A 16,578-nucleotide genomic window follows, 5' to 3' on the forward strand; every position below is an offset into this window, starting at 1 on the left:
CCAGCTCCGCCTTTTCCCTATATGTAAATAAGGGGTGGGGCTTCCCTCCCTTAGGTCTTTGTTGACTCCTTCTAGGGTTGTTTCTGCGTTGCATCTCCCCACTTCTGGGGAATATTTAAAAGAGATTTAGATGTGAATGTTCTGTAAATTAGGTCCCAGCCCTAAACCTGTTTAGTAGTAGTACTGTAGTTGCAGCCATATTCATGGTTCCTTCCTTCCTTCCTTCCTTCCTTCCTTCCTTCCTTCCTTCCTTCCTTCCTTCCTTCTTTCCGTTGGAAGAATTTTCCAGTTCGTTCCAGCTGGCAGAAGCCGACAAAGAAAGATTTGAAGACAGCAAACTACCAAAATGCAGGTTTTATTACAGGAAGGCAGTACAGTGACAACAAAAGTGACTTCCGAGTTCCTGCCTTGCAAGGTGGCCTTTGGGGTCCTGAGTTGTGGTTTTGTACGTTTTTCTACCCTGAGGCAATGCGAGGTGAGGGTTCCTTCTTTTGTTCCCCATGTCTGTCCGGTTCTTTCCTTCCTGCCTCAAGAGCTACTTCCTTTGTCCAGTTTCTATTTTGGGGAAATAATCCGATCAAGGGGCAGGGCAGAGAGTTCCTGTGAGTAGGTGATTTGTATATTTTGTGTGTGTGGGGGGGTTATAATCCCTTCAGGGACAAGGGAGAGATTATTCCTATGGCTATCTGAGTTTTCTCAATGGTTTCCTCCAGGCAACATCCAGGCATCTAGGGAAAGGAAAGAGCAGCAAAAAGTGTCATTTTATTATACTGTTGTGTCCATGTCCCCTTGGGGAGCCAATTGTGACTAAGGAACCCTCCCCCAAAGGCCCTTGAACAAAGGGGCTATAAGATGTTCTCCACCCACCAGATTCCCTTCCCCCCCATGGGTCCCCCTGTCCTAGGTTGGCCTGAGACTCCTAATGGCTCTTTCTATCCATCTTTTGCCTTAAGGGAGCTCATTGGTCAAACTTGAAGATTTCCATCCAGCAAATGATCCCATTCCACATTCTACATATTCCACATTCCACAAGGTAGTCTTTGCCCAATTGTAGAGCTTTTCCTGATCCATTTCCTGATTGGCTGGCTGGGAAAGGGACAGTCCAGGGAAGTCTTCCTCTGCCATATATTCATATTAGAAGTTAGGGGAAGGATTATAATTTCTCCTTTATCTATGAGACATCCCATCGATAGCAGCATTGGCTTTGAGGTTTTATTAAGGGTTTCTTCCATGCCAACTTTACTCCATTTCATCCCATAAACGTTTCATTCTTCCTATTTTTTAAAAAAAGCATTTTCCCCTTTAACAAGTGGCTGGCTGAATAATAATTGATGGTGAATCAGCCCCATGGATGTTTCTTTCTCCCCAGGATTTTTCAATATCTTTCCCTCTAGCAGGATACTTGGATCAGTAATTGATTGGGGGTCCATCCCAAGAAGATTTACTTTTCCCCAGATTTTAAAAAGATTTTATCCCCAGATTTTAAAAAGCAGCACTTTTTCCTGCAGCTATTGATAAAAATAGGATCACCAACATGATTGCCAACGTCGGATGAGGGATATGAAGAAGAAGGAGGAGGAGAAGAATATTATTTTAAAAACTCCCCCCCCTTTGACGACCAGATTGGGCCAATAATAATTGATCGGGGGTCCATCCTGTGAATGTTTGCTTCTCTCCAATTTGTTGTTTTTAAAACACCTTTTTTCCCTTTAAGAAGCCAGCGAAGCTGACCGCAAGAGGAACAAAAAATTCATTTTGGTTTCCTGCCTAGGTGCAGCCCAAAGACGGTCACCAGATTTGGAAGAAAAGTTGCGAAACTTAACTTTCTCTTTCCTTTCCCGGCGGAGGAGGCAGCGATGGCGGCCGAATCGTCCTTGCAGGATTTGGTGGGAGAAGCCACCTGCTCTGTCTGCCTGGACTTTTTCCAGGACCCCCTGCTCATCCCGGAGTGCGGCCACAACTTCTGCCGGGGCTGCCTGACCCGCAGTTGGGGGACGTCGGAATCGGAGGCTTCCTGTCCCCAATGCAGGCAGACCTTCGCGCCCTGCAGCCTCCTCCCCAACAGGCAGCTGGCGCGGGTGGCTGAAGTGACCAGGCGATGCGGAGGTCCTTGGGGCGAGGAAGGAGGGAGCTTCTGCCCGAAGCCCCGGGAGCCCCTCAAGCTCTTTTGTAAGGACCACCAGACCCTCATCTGCTTGGTCTGCTACCTATCCAAAGAGCACAGGGGCCACTGGGTGATCCCTACGGAGGAGGCTTTCCAGGAATACCAGGTAGGAGTCAGCCAGGAGGAATCGCTGCGGAGGGGCATCCAGTGCCAGCCCTCGCAGTCTTTTTACCTCTTTACTTGCTTCCTCCTGCTTTATCCCACCCCTTATCTCCCTGCCTGCAATTTTTTAAAAACAGGTTGACATCCCTGTTGTCACTGATCAAAATTCGGGTGCTTGTCATGTCAACTGTCATGTTGTGTTGTCCTGGGCTCTTGTGATCACCCTTTGCCACCTTCTGATAAGCAAAGTCAATGGGGAAGCCAGATTCACTTACCTGCTGTGTGACTAAAGTAACAACTGCAGTGATTCACTTAACAACAGTGGGAAGAAAAGTTGTAAAATGGGACAAAACTTCACTTAACTGTCTTGCTTAGCAACAGAAATTGCCTGTAGGGAGAAATAGGCTCCCTTTGCCAGCTCCCTTTCCACATTTTCTCTAGAGCGAAATTGTCATGGAGTCCTCCGAAATCTTGAGTGCAGACCCCGAAAACCACTCCTGCTGGATCAGCCCAAACTTTCATTTCTCAGTGATGCTTCTGGGATGACAGCAACCAGGAGACTCAGGCAGTTCACTTTAATGCCCTTGCAGGTAGTCCTCGATTTAGAACTGTTCGTTTAGTGACTGTTCAAAGTTACAATGATAATGAAAAAAGTAATATAAGAGTTTCACCCTTGTGATCATTGCATCATTCCGTGGTCACATGATCAAAATTTGGAAGTTTGCCAACTGTCATGCATTTATGACGATTGAATATACTTTATCTTCTAACTGGGTCTTCCCTCCGATGTAATTCTTTACAGAAAAGAAACTCAAAACTTGTATTTTCTCTTCAGATCAAGGTGGAGGATTGCCTGAAGGCTCAGAAGGAGCAGAAAGAAAAGATAGCTATATACAAAAGAGACACAGAGCAAACAGTGCAGGAGAGGCTTGTAAGTATTGATCCAAAGGTGAGGAGCTTCTGTGCTAATAGGAAGGAAAACACCGTCTGCCATCTTTAATAATAGGCAGCCTGTCTGTAAGTACAAGTTCTGACTGAGATTAATTCAAAGTTAAAGACTGTGTAGGGCACAGAACTTGGTCTTAACCTGGGGACTGAGAGGTCACCATTGACTGAATGAGTCACAGTTGGGTTAAGTGCCCCTATCCCATGAGCTGTGTTTTATGCAATAGGTTTGGCTTGCTTAATAAATTAATGCAAACTATATTTCATCTTATTGAAAAATATTGTGAACTCAGACATTTTTCTGCCTCCTTTTTTGAAATCCCTGATTGCCAAGAAAATTTTCATGAGAGGTCATTTAAACTTGGGGCTTTTTTTTTTTAGAAACCTTTCCCGTTTGAGTTTTTTAATGTCAAAAGGGGTTTTTTTCTTAGGTAATTCTCCCACCTCACTTTCGGATTCTTCAAGGAATTTGTTTAATTATTATATCAATTAAAATATAAATAATTAAGTAAAATAATTAAAAGAAAAATATGCCTTTTGCTTTTTCTCTTTCTTGTTCTAGGACATCATCAAAGAAGTGAAAAAAAATGTAGTGGCTGAATTCAGAGAGCTACAACTCTGGTTAGAAGGACAGGAGAAGCTTCTATTGACTAGAATGGAAGAGAGGGAGAAAGATATTATGGCAAGAAAGGAGGAGGGTTTGGCCAAGCACATGGAGGAACTGGGCTCTCTTGACCATCTCATCCAGGAGATAGAAGAGAAGCTTCAGCAGCCAGTCAGCAAACTCTTACAGGTCAGGCGGGAAGTTGAGATCATAGAATCCCAGGGCTGGAAGGGACCTTGGAGGTCTTCTGGTCCAATCCTCTGCTCCAGAGCTCTGTTATCAGCTGCCGGGGGCTTTCTGGAAGGGCCTCTGATGGGGAAACAGAGGCTGGGGGTGACCCATGCAAGCATTCTCAGAAGAAGTAGGCTGGCAGAGCAAGGCAGGTGTCAGGGTGTGCGAGGCCTTGTAAGTAGGGCAGCTCCATGCCCCCATCCCTACCCTAGCTTAATATTTATCTGTTTGCCTTGCCCCACCTCCTGCACCTTGGAGTGGGCGGGGAGTTAATTATGGCTTATTGTGGTGGCTGGGCTTATATTGGGCGCATGTGTAAAAATCAAGCTAGGACTTCCTTTGGGAGTAAGTCGTATTTTCAGGGAAACTTGGTAGTAAAAAGTACAAATGAAAATAAAATAGGGAAATGGAGAAGGATTAGAATGGGAAAGATGTGTAGGATAAAGGAAAAAGAAAAAAAATGTCTCTCAACTTTTTTTCTGCACAGTAAAATGCAAAATAAAATTACAGCCTCAACATTTTAATTTTGCATATTTAGTAATTATTAGCCATGTCTATAAAAACAGATAAGTCTAATAAGCAAAACCAAGCATCAAGAATTCATTTTTTTCTATCTCGAGCACAAAGTTTAGAAGCAGCTTCCAAGTAGAAACAACAGATTATATCTAATTAAAGCAGTAAATTTTTTCATTTTTTTTAGCGCCATCACTTTTTCCATCCATTCTTCTCTTTTGGGGATTGATATATCTTTCCATGTCTGCATGTAGGATTCTGGCTGCAGTCAAAAAAATTCAAAATCTTTTTTTCAACTCCTCATTTAGTAAACTTTTTGACTCTTTCTATGGAAAGGAGACTGGAAGGTTTGAAGACTACAGGTAGTCCTTGACATATGAGCACATTTGGGCTCGAAATTTCTGTTGCTGAGTGAAACAGTTGTTAAGTTAATTTTGCCCCATTTTACAACCTTTCCTGCCACTGTTGTTAAGTGAATCTCTGCAGTGGTTAAGTTAGTAACACGGTTGTTAAATGAATCAGGCTTCCACATTGACTTTGCTTGTCAGAAGGTCACTAATGGTGATCACATGACCCCAGGACGCTGCAACCGTCATAAATATGAATCGGTTGCCAAGTGGCTGAATTGGATCATGTGACCATGGGGGTGCTGTAAGAGTCTTAAGTGTGAAAAATGATCATAGATCACTTTTTCAGTGCCGTGGTAACTTTGAACGGTCACTAAATGAACTATTTAGTCAAGGACTACCTGTAATGGCTAATATTAGGGATTCATAATGTAATTCAGAAAAAGCAGGAATTCAAAGTTCTGGTCAATTGTCCATATATTCTTCACGATTTTAGGAATGCCTGCTTAGGGTTCCTATCCTGTATTGGGGGAAGTGGTGGTGGGTGTTCTTTGTAGGGTCTCCCCCTCCCCTTAAATCTCCAGGCCAAGGAGAAACCCAACACTGATCACCTTCTCCAAAGTATTATAACCACCTGGATTTTCCAAAGTGCCTTCATTCTGGAAGCAGAAATGCAGGGGATTTTTTTAATCCTATTGATGCACTATTTTGTTTTTCAAATGGTCTTTTCTTTTTGCTATCATGTTTTATATATAAATATATATCTTCTGTAATTGTGTTGGATTCAATCTGGGTCTAATTTTTCTTAGACAAAAAAGTAAAAACAATACCACTCTAAAAGGGGGGGGGAAGAGCAATGGATTTTTTTAAAAAACGGAAGTACTTTATATGTCTGTTAGTGTCTGGTTGTACAGAGGTTTCACTCGTGTATTTTGTGACTGTAAGAATTTAATTTTCTGCCTAGGAAATGGCTCCTTTCAGTGCTTCGTCTCTTTATTTTTTAGGACATTGGAAGCATCTTGAAGAAGTAAGTAAATCCACCCTTTTCTTTACACACTCAAAGATCAGCAGCTCCGCCAGCAGTTTTCCTATTTTGGAAAGGTCTTTCTTTATTTCGCAGTATTTTAATGTAAAGACAACGTACTGTATTTCAGGGCTTTTTAGACATTTCCTCAGATAACCTCAACACAAGATAATTAGCAATATTTGATCTGATCAATTATTATGTTGGTTGCACATTCAGCCAGAGGTTTAGACTGAATTTGCCTTTTTATCTACCTATGGAGTCCTTTCCAAGAGGAGACAGATGTTTGATGGTTTTAAAAGTATCATTGTAGGATGTAAGCTCTTCCAAGTAATGCAACTATCATAAATACATGCTGGTTGCCAAGCACCCGAATTGTGAATACAGGAACACTGTGAAGATGTTCAGTGCAAAAATGGTTGTAAGTCAGTTTTTTGAGAGCTATTGTAACTGGTTGCTAACAAATAGTCATAAATAGAAGTTTACTTGTACCTGAATTTGACTTTATTAAATTACATTGCATTAGTTTAATAATCCATCAAGATCAGTTTGAATGTTATATCCATCTTTTATTGTTTACTTACCTCACCAATATTAGTCATCAGTCATTTGGTCAGATACAATCCTGTCAGTGTATAAGAAATTATGAGCTGGGATAGCCATAACAACAAGTCAGCCAATGGGAACTGTTTGGTGACTAAGAAACAGGATCTATTGTGAGCCATGGGAGATGGCTCGGAGCCTGGGCGGGGCTCAGCTTGACTGATCTGTATATATATAAGAGTTACTTTGTCCTTGCAATATAGCTTCTGTGTTTTTGAGTTCTGGTTATTCCTGGTTCTGGCTTCTACTGCGTGGGTATTGTATACATGCATCATGCTTTATATTATAGTATATAAAAAAGTTTCTTGTATAAATGAATCCTGCTGAATTATTTACTTGTGTGCTGGTTGGATTCCTGCAAACTCTGACAAATCCATTGTTTTGGCTAAGAGATTCAGAAGAATTTTGAAGAGCAGGGAGCCCAAAACTGGACTTAGTTGCAAAACTTAGTTGCCTCTACTAGATCTATGAAGGTGGATGAGCGCAGTTTTGGGTCAGGATCCACTGAGTTGTCATGGTGCCCATATTTGAATAGCTAGCCAGAGAATTGACTGAAGCCTGGAAAACAGGGGCCCTTCTCAGTCAGCAGGAGTGCTGATTTCCCACCAGTTTACCAGGTACTTAGGATCCGAGGACAGGGCACCACAAGGAAAGGACAGTCAATGACTTAATAGCTGTCCATCAACACCCCACTTAACAACTAAAAGCGACACCCAACCAGGCACCACATCAATACAATGTGTAGAACAGGCCAGTGCATACATTCAGGAGAGAGAGAGAGAGAGAAGTTCCCTGAGGATGGGCTCCAGCACCCAGCCTGAAAGCTCAGAAGTCAAATCCTCTGGTGACCAACCCAGACTGGATCCTGTAGCTAGCCAATCCTCAAGCACCATCTGATGGTTTAGAAAGCTTCTTCTGTTGGCAGGTTGATAATGGTTGCAGGAACTGGGCATGGCTAGTTTAGTGAAGAGAAGGACCAGGGGAGACATGATAGCAACAGTGTTCCAATATTTGAGGGTCTGTCACAGAGAGAAGGGGGTCAACCTGTTTCCCAAAGCATCTGAAGGCCAGACAAGGAATAATGGATGGAAACTGATCAAGGAGAGCTTCAATCTAGAAATAAGGAGAACTTTTCTGACTGAGTATTTATTTATTTATTTATTTATTTATTTATTTATTGGTTCGATTTATATGCCGCCCTTCTCCAGAGACTCAGGGCGGCTTACAATGCATTAAGCAATAGCCTTCATACTTTTGTATATACCTGCCCCCCCCCAGCGGTTTTATTTTTTATACAAAGTCAGTTTATTGCCCCCACAATCCGGGTCCTCATTTAACCTACCTCGAAAGAATGGAAGGCTGAGTCAACGTTGAGCCTGGTGAGATTTGAACTTGCAGTAATTGCAGGCAACTGGTGCTACTTAACAGCATTTTAATCAGCTGCGCCACCAAGGCTCTTTTCAAGTAGAATGAATCACTGGAAGAGCTTTTCCTTCAGACATCGTGGGAGCTTCATCACTAGACGTTTTCAAGAAGAGGCCAGACTGCCATCTGTCAGAAACGGTTTCGAAACTGCTTGGGCGGTGGTGGTGGGTGCTGGACTAGATGACCCCCAAGGTCCCTTCCAACTCTGTTATTCTGTTATTTTGTCTTGCCAGGTACCAGGCTAAGGAAACATATGAAAATCCGGTGGATTTACTTCTAGAACCGAAGTGGAGAATCTGGGATTACAGTGATATGACTGAGCTTCTGAAAAGTGCCATGAAAAAACTGAGAGGTAAAAAACAGCCACCAAGGTTTTACACTGGATGACATTTTGAGCATCCAAGAGAGATTCTGGGTCAATGTCACATGGATCAAACAGGGATCGATTTCAGGATCACTGTCTCAGTTAGGATTCTAAATTGTGATTACCTGTAATCTTCGTAGCCCAAACCCAAATGCCCTGATCACTGGGGAAGCAGAATAAGTTTCCACTAAGTATAATGGAATATATACAGGTAGTTCTTGACTTACGACCTCAGTTGAGCTGAAAATTTCTGTTGCTAAGCAAGGCAGTTGTTAAGTGATCTGTGCCCCATTTTACGAACGTTTTTGCCAGAGTTATTTAGAAAATCACAGCAGTTAAGTGAATCGTGGTTGATAAATGAATCTGGATTCATGCATTGATTTTGCATGTCAGAAGCTCCCCAGGAAGGTTGAAGAGGACAATCCCAGAATCATGGGATGCTGCAACCATCGTAAATACAAGCTAATTCCCAAGTGCCTGAATCTTGATCATGTGACTGGGGAGGCTGCAACAGTCCTAAGTGTGAGAACCGGTCATAAATCACTTGTCAGTGCCGCTGTAACTTCACTACAGAAATAGTTGTAAGTTGAGGACTACCTGTATACGGAATATATAGTAGAATATATTCATACCTGATGGAATATATATAGCCACCAATGACATTCTGGCTTGTAGCTTTCCCTATTCCTTATTTCCTGATCTGAGGCCAAGGAAAGCAAACCAGGGAATCTGAGGGAGCCCCTTCTGTTGCTCCAATTCCAGTGATGAGATGCTGAATTCCTCCCTTTTCTTCCCCAGATACTCTGGAAAGTGGACTTCAACTACAGGAAGGTAAATATGAGTTATAGGAATTGGAATTGCTTGATATTTTAAGCTCTGATGCCAGTAATTTTAAGAGAAACGTAATAGATCAAAAAGAAAACTATAGGATTAGGTACCTTAAAGATTATGATGATCCAGTAAACTTCAAAGGTTTTATGATTTATGAACTATTACTTGCCATTTATATGTACAATATGAGCTAATGCAGCAGAGACAATTTCCTTGTGCGTCTGGTCACACTTGGCCAAATAAAGCTGTTCTGTTCTGTTCTACTCCTCTACTCCTACTCTGCTCCGTTCCATTCTATACATAATCTGGAAAACTGAAGTCAATCTTGGTGTAGAATGAAATATCTGGGCAAAAATAGGAAAATATGGCCTGGGACTGAAAGGAACATTGAATTCCTACCAAGCTAATAACATCGTCTTGATTTTACTGCCTGAGTGTAAGTTGGTGAGAGACCAGGTCTTTGGGAGCAGAGAAATTGGGTCCTTTGGGTCAAAGCACATAGCAAAGTTGGAGCATCAGGGTTGCCTCCACCAAGTGGGCCATCAGAGTGATGAAAGCAGAGGTTTCCTGTGCAAGATCCTCCCGTTTTGTACATCCCTGTGATACCCTGATGGTTGCAGAGGAAAGGGCGGAGCTTCCTCACATTGCAACCTGTGCCCTAAATTACCTCTGGGGGATCCTTCTGACTCTGCTGTTGCTCCAATTCCAGTGATGAGATGCTGAATTGCTCTCTTTTCTTCCCCAGACACTCTGGAAAGTGGACTTCAACTACAGGAAGGTAAATATTATAAGAATTTATAAGAATCTCAGTTGCTTGCTACTTTAAGCTCTGATGCCAATAACTTTAAGAGAAACATGATAAGAGTAAGGAAAAAAAATAGGATTCGATACCCTAAAGCAGGGGTCCTCGCTTTTTGAACAGGGGGCCGATTCCTCAGTCCCTCAGATTGTTGGGGGGCCAGACCAGGTGGGTGGGTGTGGCTAAGTGGTCATGTGACTGGGTGGGCGTGGCCAATTTAGCAGTCCATTTTGCCTTTGTCCTTGCTATACTTGCTCAACCCAAGGAATCTATTTACTTAAGACCTCCCCCCCAAAGGGAAGAAGAGTGCAAACTTTCTTGTCACTTGCCTAACTTCATTACAGCAGCAGCTTGAAGCTCCTTAAAATAGGCCATTAAAAAAAGAATTTAAAACAAACAGTATTTCCTTCAAAATAACTCCTGATCCTGTTTCAGATGACCTGTGAGTGCCTGCCAGCAGGGGAGGCAGCCAGGGAATGGATAGGAGGCCAGCCTCCTTTTCTGAATTATTTGGGATTACAGGGCTAAAGGTCTTTTAAGCCTGGAGGAGAATTCACAAACAGATTTGCTTTTTGCCACACTTGTGCATGTGTATACACACGCATGAATATCTACCAAAATTGTTCAGCAACCAATTTGGTGGATGTACTTTATATCTGGCAAAATCAAACCAATCAAAGGGTGAATTCTCCTTCAGGCATTATACTGCGGTTGCATTTGAATTAGTGTTAGCCAACTTCAGATGATTTTGAAAAAGCTAGGAGACATGGAGACATCTCCCCCACCCACCCACCCACTTTTAAAGTGTTACTTTAAAAGCAGCCCCTCCCCTACTCAAACACCGGCACTGGTTCACATGGCTGTGAAAAAGACTTTTAAATTGAGGCAGTACTTTTGCAAGCTTGGAGAAGGCAAGCATCCCCCTCCCCCATTCAACCTGTGAAAAAGATCCCTTTAAATTGTTTTCAAAGGCTTTTAATTTAAAGCAGCCGGTTTCCAAGCTAGGAGAAGGCAAGCAAAAAATACCCATTCCAACTGGGAAAAAGATCCCATTTACATTGTTTTCAAAGACTTTTAAATAAAGGCAGTACTTTTGCAAGCTCGGAGAAGGCAAGCACCCCCTCCCCCATTCAACCTGTGAAAAAGATCCCGTTTACATTGCTTTCAAAGCCTTTTAATTTAAGGCAGTACTTTCTTAAGCTTTTCATATCACCCCTCACTGGCCCTCCCCCATACCGTTCGGCCTTACCTTTGGCAGCAGCTGCGTGATCAGAAGTGCAGCTCAACCGGTGAAATAAGTGTGGCTGGAGTGGATGCTCGCTGGAAGATAAAGCTGAGGGTAAGGAGGTGGGGCTTAATCCCACCACTCCGCGGGCCGGATGCTTTGCATTGGTGGGCCGTATCTGGCCTGCGGGCCGTAGTTTGAGGATCCCTGCCCTAAAGACTATGATGATCCAATAAATGTTAATGATTTTATGATTTATGAACTATTACTTGCCATTTATATGTACAATATGAGCTAATCTAGCAGACAAATTCCTTGTGTCTGATCACACTTGGCGAAATAAAGCTGTTGTTCTGTTCTGTTCTGTTCTGTTCCGTTCCGTTGTTCTGTTCTGTTCTACTCCTCTACTCCTACTCCATTCCGTTCCATTCTATATATAATCTAGAAAACTGAAGTCCATCTTGGTGTAGAATGAAATATCTGGACAAATGGGAAAATATGGCCTGGACTGAAAGGAATATTGAATTCCTACCAAGCTAATAACATTCTGTTGATTTTACTGCCTGACTATAAATTGGTGAGAGCCTCGTGCTCTGCGTAATCTGGATTAATGCTCCAGGTAGAGTCCCTGTTCAATTTTGGCCCTCCCAGCAACTCACTGAAGGCAAAGCCAACCACTCTTCACTCCAAATCCCATTATTCTCACCTACAACATGGAAGCTAAAGAAAATTGTGCAGGGAGGCTAGAAGAGGTGGAGCACTATGAAGTGTTTGAAGGACTTGGCCAGAAATCTTCATCCTTGGCCACTGTAAGACTTGTGGACTTCAGTTCCCAGAATTCTCCAGCCAGCATGGGGTAATTGGAGGGCAATTAGCAGAGTGTTGGCCACATGGGAGACTAGAGACTAGGGGAAATGACCAGTGGAGCCAAGAGATGAAGAGCTGAGGGGAGGAGCCAAGAGGAGTACAGGTAATCAAAAGATCCTGAAGATGTGTAGCTTAGTGGCCGCTGAATGGGATGCAGATGGACTGGAAGATGGCAAAGGCAACCTAAGTGAATGGAACGAGAAGACCACAGGAGTACCAAACAGGCCGACAGTTAACAGAGGATGGGACTAAGACAATGGGAGAGCCCGAGTGCTTGACAAAAAGGGAGCAGAGGGACCTGGACACTAGCAGCCCCATCAGGGGATTCTGGAAATTGAAGTCTACAAGTCTTACAGTTGCCAAAGCTGGAGGACTCTTGACGAGACAATGACTTAGATGTTATTTAAAAAAACAATGAGTCTTCCAGTCCTAGAGGGGGTGTTTGGAAGCTGAACTCCATTCACACAAGAGGGTTAAACTCTTGGGGGTGAAGACACAAACCAGGCCTGCAGCTGAAATTCTTGTTCTTCTCCTCCCTCCCTTCCTTTCCCCTTACAGCGGATGTAACTCTGGATCCAGACACAGCCCATCCTGGCCTCCTTGATGTCTCCCAGGATCTAAAGAGTGTCAAAGAATTTAAGCAAGTTAAAGAAAAATCTCTTGTCTCAGACACCTTGAGATTTGTACAGTATTCTTCTGTCCCAGGACGTAAGATAGCTATAGCAATACGTAGGCGCAGATGATTTGGACATTATCCTTGTGTCCTTGGCTGTCAGAAGTTTTCAACAGCGAGACATTTCTGGAAGTTCTTTTTGGAGATAGAGAAGGATGGGCTGTAGGGGTTGCCAGCAAGCCACTGAACATAACAAATGTTGATGAGCAGACCAGGCACTGGGTGTTTTGGAAATGCCTAGGGAAATACGAGGCCATGTCTCCATCAAAACGCTCTGACCTGGTCCTGACTGAGGAGCCCACGAGGATCCGCATCTCCCTCAACTGTGAAGGGGGACAAGTGAGCTTTTTTGATGCCAGCACAGCAACTCTGCTCCATATAGTCTTAGACGCTTCCTTGGTTGGAGAGACCCTTCTGCCCTATTTCTATTTGGCTGAGGGGACCTGCATGACACTCCCCTAAAAGAAGAGATAACCATAAACAAAAATTTGGAAAAATCCCTATTTGCCAAGCAGGGATCTCCAAAATCCTTTAAAGCAGAGATTCCTTAGCTTTTTGCTACTTCAGCTTCCTTTATTGTTCTATGCCACCCTGGTCAGTCATTATAAAGGAATAACCTGATCATCATTTTTATTTGTCTGGATAAAAAAAAAATGAGGTGTGCTAGGAGCTTTATCAGTGTTAGCAACATGTGTTCAGGTGTATCAGTATTAAAGATACTTTACAACTAAACCTGTCAATCATGATTTTATACGTCTGTGACAGCTCTCCATCCCATTTATGGATCATGCTTGTTTGTTTCATGTTAGTTGCAATCAATAATTGTTTACGTGTCCATAACTCGGTATATTCTGTAATCTTTCCTTTCTTTTTTTCTTTCCTTCTCATTTTTTTCCTTCCCTTTTTCTTTTAACACATAATTGTGATAATCCAAAAAACACTAGCAAATATTACACTCAGTATAAGCTTTATAGCCTCACAGGTTGTTGGGTTTTTTGTTTTTTTTTTACAAATCCTAGTACTTTTTCTATCTTTTTATACTTACGTAGGTTATCTAGAACAATCGGATTACTGATTGTAAGACTGATTGTAATTTTATACAGTAGGTGTCTCATGGATTGTAGTTCCCTCTTTTGCAATTTTATGCCAATAAATTTATTCAGTGCAATACATTGAAACAGAAGATGCCCAGAAGACAGTAGTCAAAAATAAAACATACCATCTGTTATCAAGATAGAAAACATGAGTTCTATGAGTCCTAAACGGCTCAAGCCAAAAGTCAAAAAGAATTGTTAATAAAATTGTACAAATGAAATACATTATTAAATACATGGATTATTTGACAGGATGCCAAATAACACTCCTTCCTCTTCCTTAGAGCCACTGTGGCTTTTATTGAGTAACTAAAAGAAGTCAATCTAGTCCGGTGGTTAAGAAATCAAGCTAGAAGCCATGAGTTCTAATCCTCCCTTTGGTACAAGGCCTATTGGGTGACCTTGGACCAGTCACTCTCACTCAGCCCTAGGAAGCGGGCAATGGCAAGCCACTCCTGAATCTTTACCACAAAAAGTGGAAGGAGATTCATCCAGGTACCAACCAGCGGCCGACAATTTGAGGCAGCCCAAAACTGGCTTCGATATTGAGATCCAGTTTGATCTAGTGGTTAAGGCACCTGGCTAGGGAGAGGAAGACTGAGTTCAATTCCTGCCTAAGCCATGTAAGCCAGTTGGTAACTTTGAGCCAGTCATTCTGTCTCAGTCCAATCCACTTCACAGGTTTGTTGTGGGGAAAATAGGAGGAGGAAGATGCGTTAGATATGTTTGCCACCTTGAGTTATTTATAAAAATAATAAAGGCAAGATACAAATAAATAATGAGAGTGAACCTTAACACTGATATGGTGACTTTGATTGCTAACAGCAGCTCTCTGGAACAACTCAAAGCATCTAAACTGAAGACTGACAAGTTGCTGTTGGCAAAGGTGCAGGTGAGTTATCCAAACTTGCCTAATACAGGCAGTCCTCGATTTACAACCACAATTGAGCCCCAAATTTTTGCTGACAAATGAGAGGGCTATTAAGTGAGCTTTGCCCCATTTTAAGTGCATCATGGGGGGAAGAGGGGGAAGGGAAGTTAAATGAGGAGTTTTTGACAGGAGGAGACCGAGAGAGAGAGATGGGAAGAGGGAGCAGAGAAGGGAAGTGGGGCCTCCTGGCTCATCTGGCCTCCACCCCATAGAATGAGGGGGGAAGCAATGCATGAGGATAGATTGGGAAAAGGGGGAGAAAGGAGGGTTGGGAAAGGTAGGGAGAAGTGTGTGAGGAGAGAAAGGAGGAGGGAAGAGAAAGATGGAGAGAATCAAGGAAGGAGCAGAGGCAGCTGCAGGAGAGGCTAGCAAGCAGCAGGAAGGAGAGAGGAAGAAGGACCAACCAGACGTCTGACCACCACCCAACCGTGTGATCCGCCTGCTGAGGAGACAGCACAAGGGTCCAGCTGGGAGGACAAGATAGCAGAGTCCAGCTGAGCCGGGCAAGTGGGGGGACCCAAGTGGATGGGCAGCCACATGATGGATTGTAAGAGGGCAAGGGGGACCTGGTCCCCAGCGACCCTTTCAGGGGTGACGCTACATCACCATCTTTCATGTCACAGTTGTTAAGTGAATCACTTCCGTTGTTAAGTTAGTGACACAGTTGCTAAGTGTGAATCTGACTTCCCCGTTGACTCTGCTTGTCAGAAGGTCACAAAGGTTGATCACACGACCAGGGGACCCTGCAACCGTCACAAATATGAGCCAATTGCCAAGCGACTGAATGTTGATCATATAATCGTGGGGATGCTGCAATGGTCGTAAGTGTGAAAATCTGTCATAGGGCACTTTTTAATGTCTATATACCTTAAAAATGAGAAATGTTAAAATGCTTATTTATTTGACTTCACAACCTACACATGGAGAGCCACTGATCTAATGATTAAAATTAAATTAAAAACATAATTAGCAGTATGTGATACTGCTGGCTAGGTGGCTCAGTGGCTAAGACTCTGAGCTTGTCGATCAGAAAGGTCAGCAGTTCGAATCCCTAGTACAGGTCTCCTGCATGAATGAGCAGGGGGTTGGACTAGATGACCTCCACAGTCCTTTCCCACTCTGTGACTGTTACATGTGAATTGTTATAGTCCATCTCACACTCAGCCGGATGTTTAGAGTGAATTTGGCCTTTTGATCCACCTATTGAGTCCTTCCCAAGAACAGACAGGTGTTTGTTGGTTTCAAAGGTATCATTGTAGGATGTAAGCTCTTCCAAGTAATGCAACTATCATAAATACCTGCCAGTCTGAAAGCACCCAAATTGTGACTACAGGGACACTGCAACAGATGTTAAGTGTGAAAATGGTTTTAAGCCTTTTCCCCCCCAGAGCCGTTTGTACCTGGTTGCTAACAAATAGTCATAAATTGAAGGTTACTTGTAACTCCTTTCGTCCTTATTACATTTTATTGCGTTCCCTTTAATCCATCAAGATCAGTTTCAATGTTATATAAAGCTTCTAATTGATTACGGAGTGGGCGGAAATATAGGGGAAAGTCTGAGGGAAAGCTGAGGAAAGGGGAGGGGGAGGAGGAGGAGGAGGAGGGGGAAAGAGATGGAGAGAAAGGGAGGCAGGCAGGGGAATCGAAGGAGGAGCAGAGACAGGAGAGAGAGAGGGAGGGAGAAGGGCCGACTGGCCATCTGATCACCCCCACCACTGCCTGATCCGCCTGCTGAGAGGAGACTCCAGAAGGGACCGGCTGGAAGGAGAAGACAGCAGAGTCCAGCCGAGCAGGGCAAGTGGAGGGGCCTGAGCAAAGGGACCAGAGTGGAGTGGC

General features: G+C 43.2%; 1 protein-coding gene across 1 annotated transcript; it reads left to right on the forward strand.

Moving 5' to 3' along the window:
• The first annotated feature begins 1,856 nt into the window (after positions 1–1,856).
• LOC139312080 (E3 ubiquitin-protein ligase TRIM39-like) lies at positions 1,857–13,301 on the forward strand. Its single transcript, XM_070936602.1, is given in 9 exon segments — positions 1,857–2,270; positions 3,102–3,197; positions 3,774–4,004; positions 5,911–5,933; positions 8,192–8,310; positions 9,121–9,153; positions 12,603–12,734; positions 12,795–12,845; positions 12,848–13,301. Coding segments are annotated over 9 exon segments (1,431 nt in total). The 3' UTR covers positions 13,180–13,301.
• The last annotated feature ends 3,277 nt before the right edge of the window (positions 13,302–16,578 follow it).

This window comes from Pituophis catenifer, unplaced genomic scaffold (assembly GCF_029215685.1).
Source record: "Pituophis catenifer annectens isolate HBS135680 unplaced genomic scaffold, rPitCat1.0.hap2 SCAF_2, whole genome shotgun sequence".
Taxonomy (NCBI): domain Eukaryota; kingdom Metazoa; phylum Chordata; class Lepidosauria; order Squamata; family Colubridae; genus Pituophis; species Pituophis catenifer.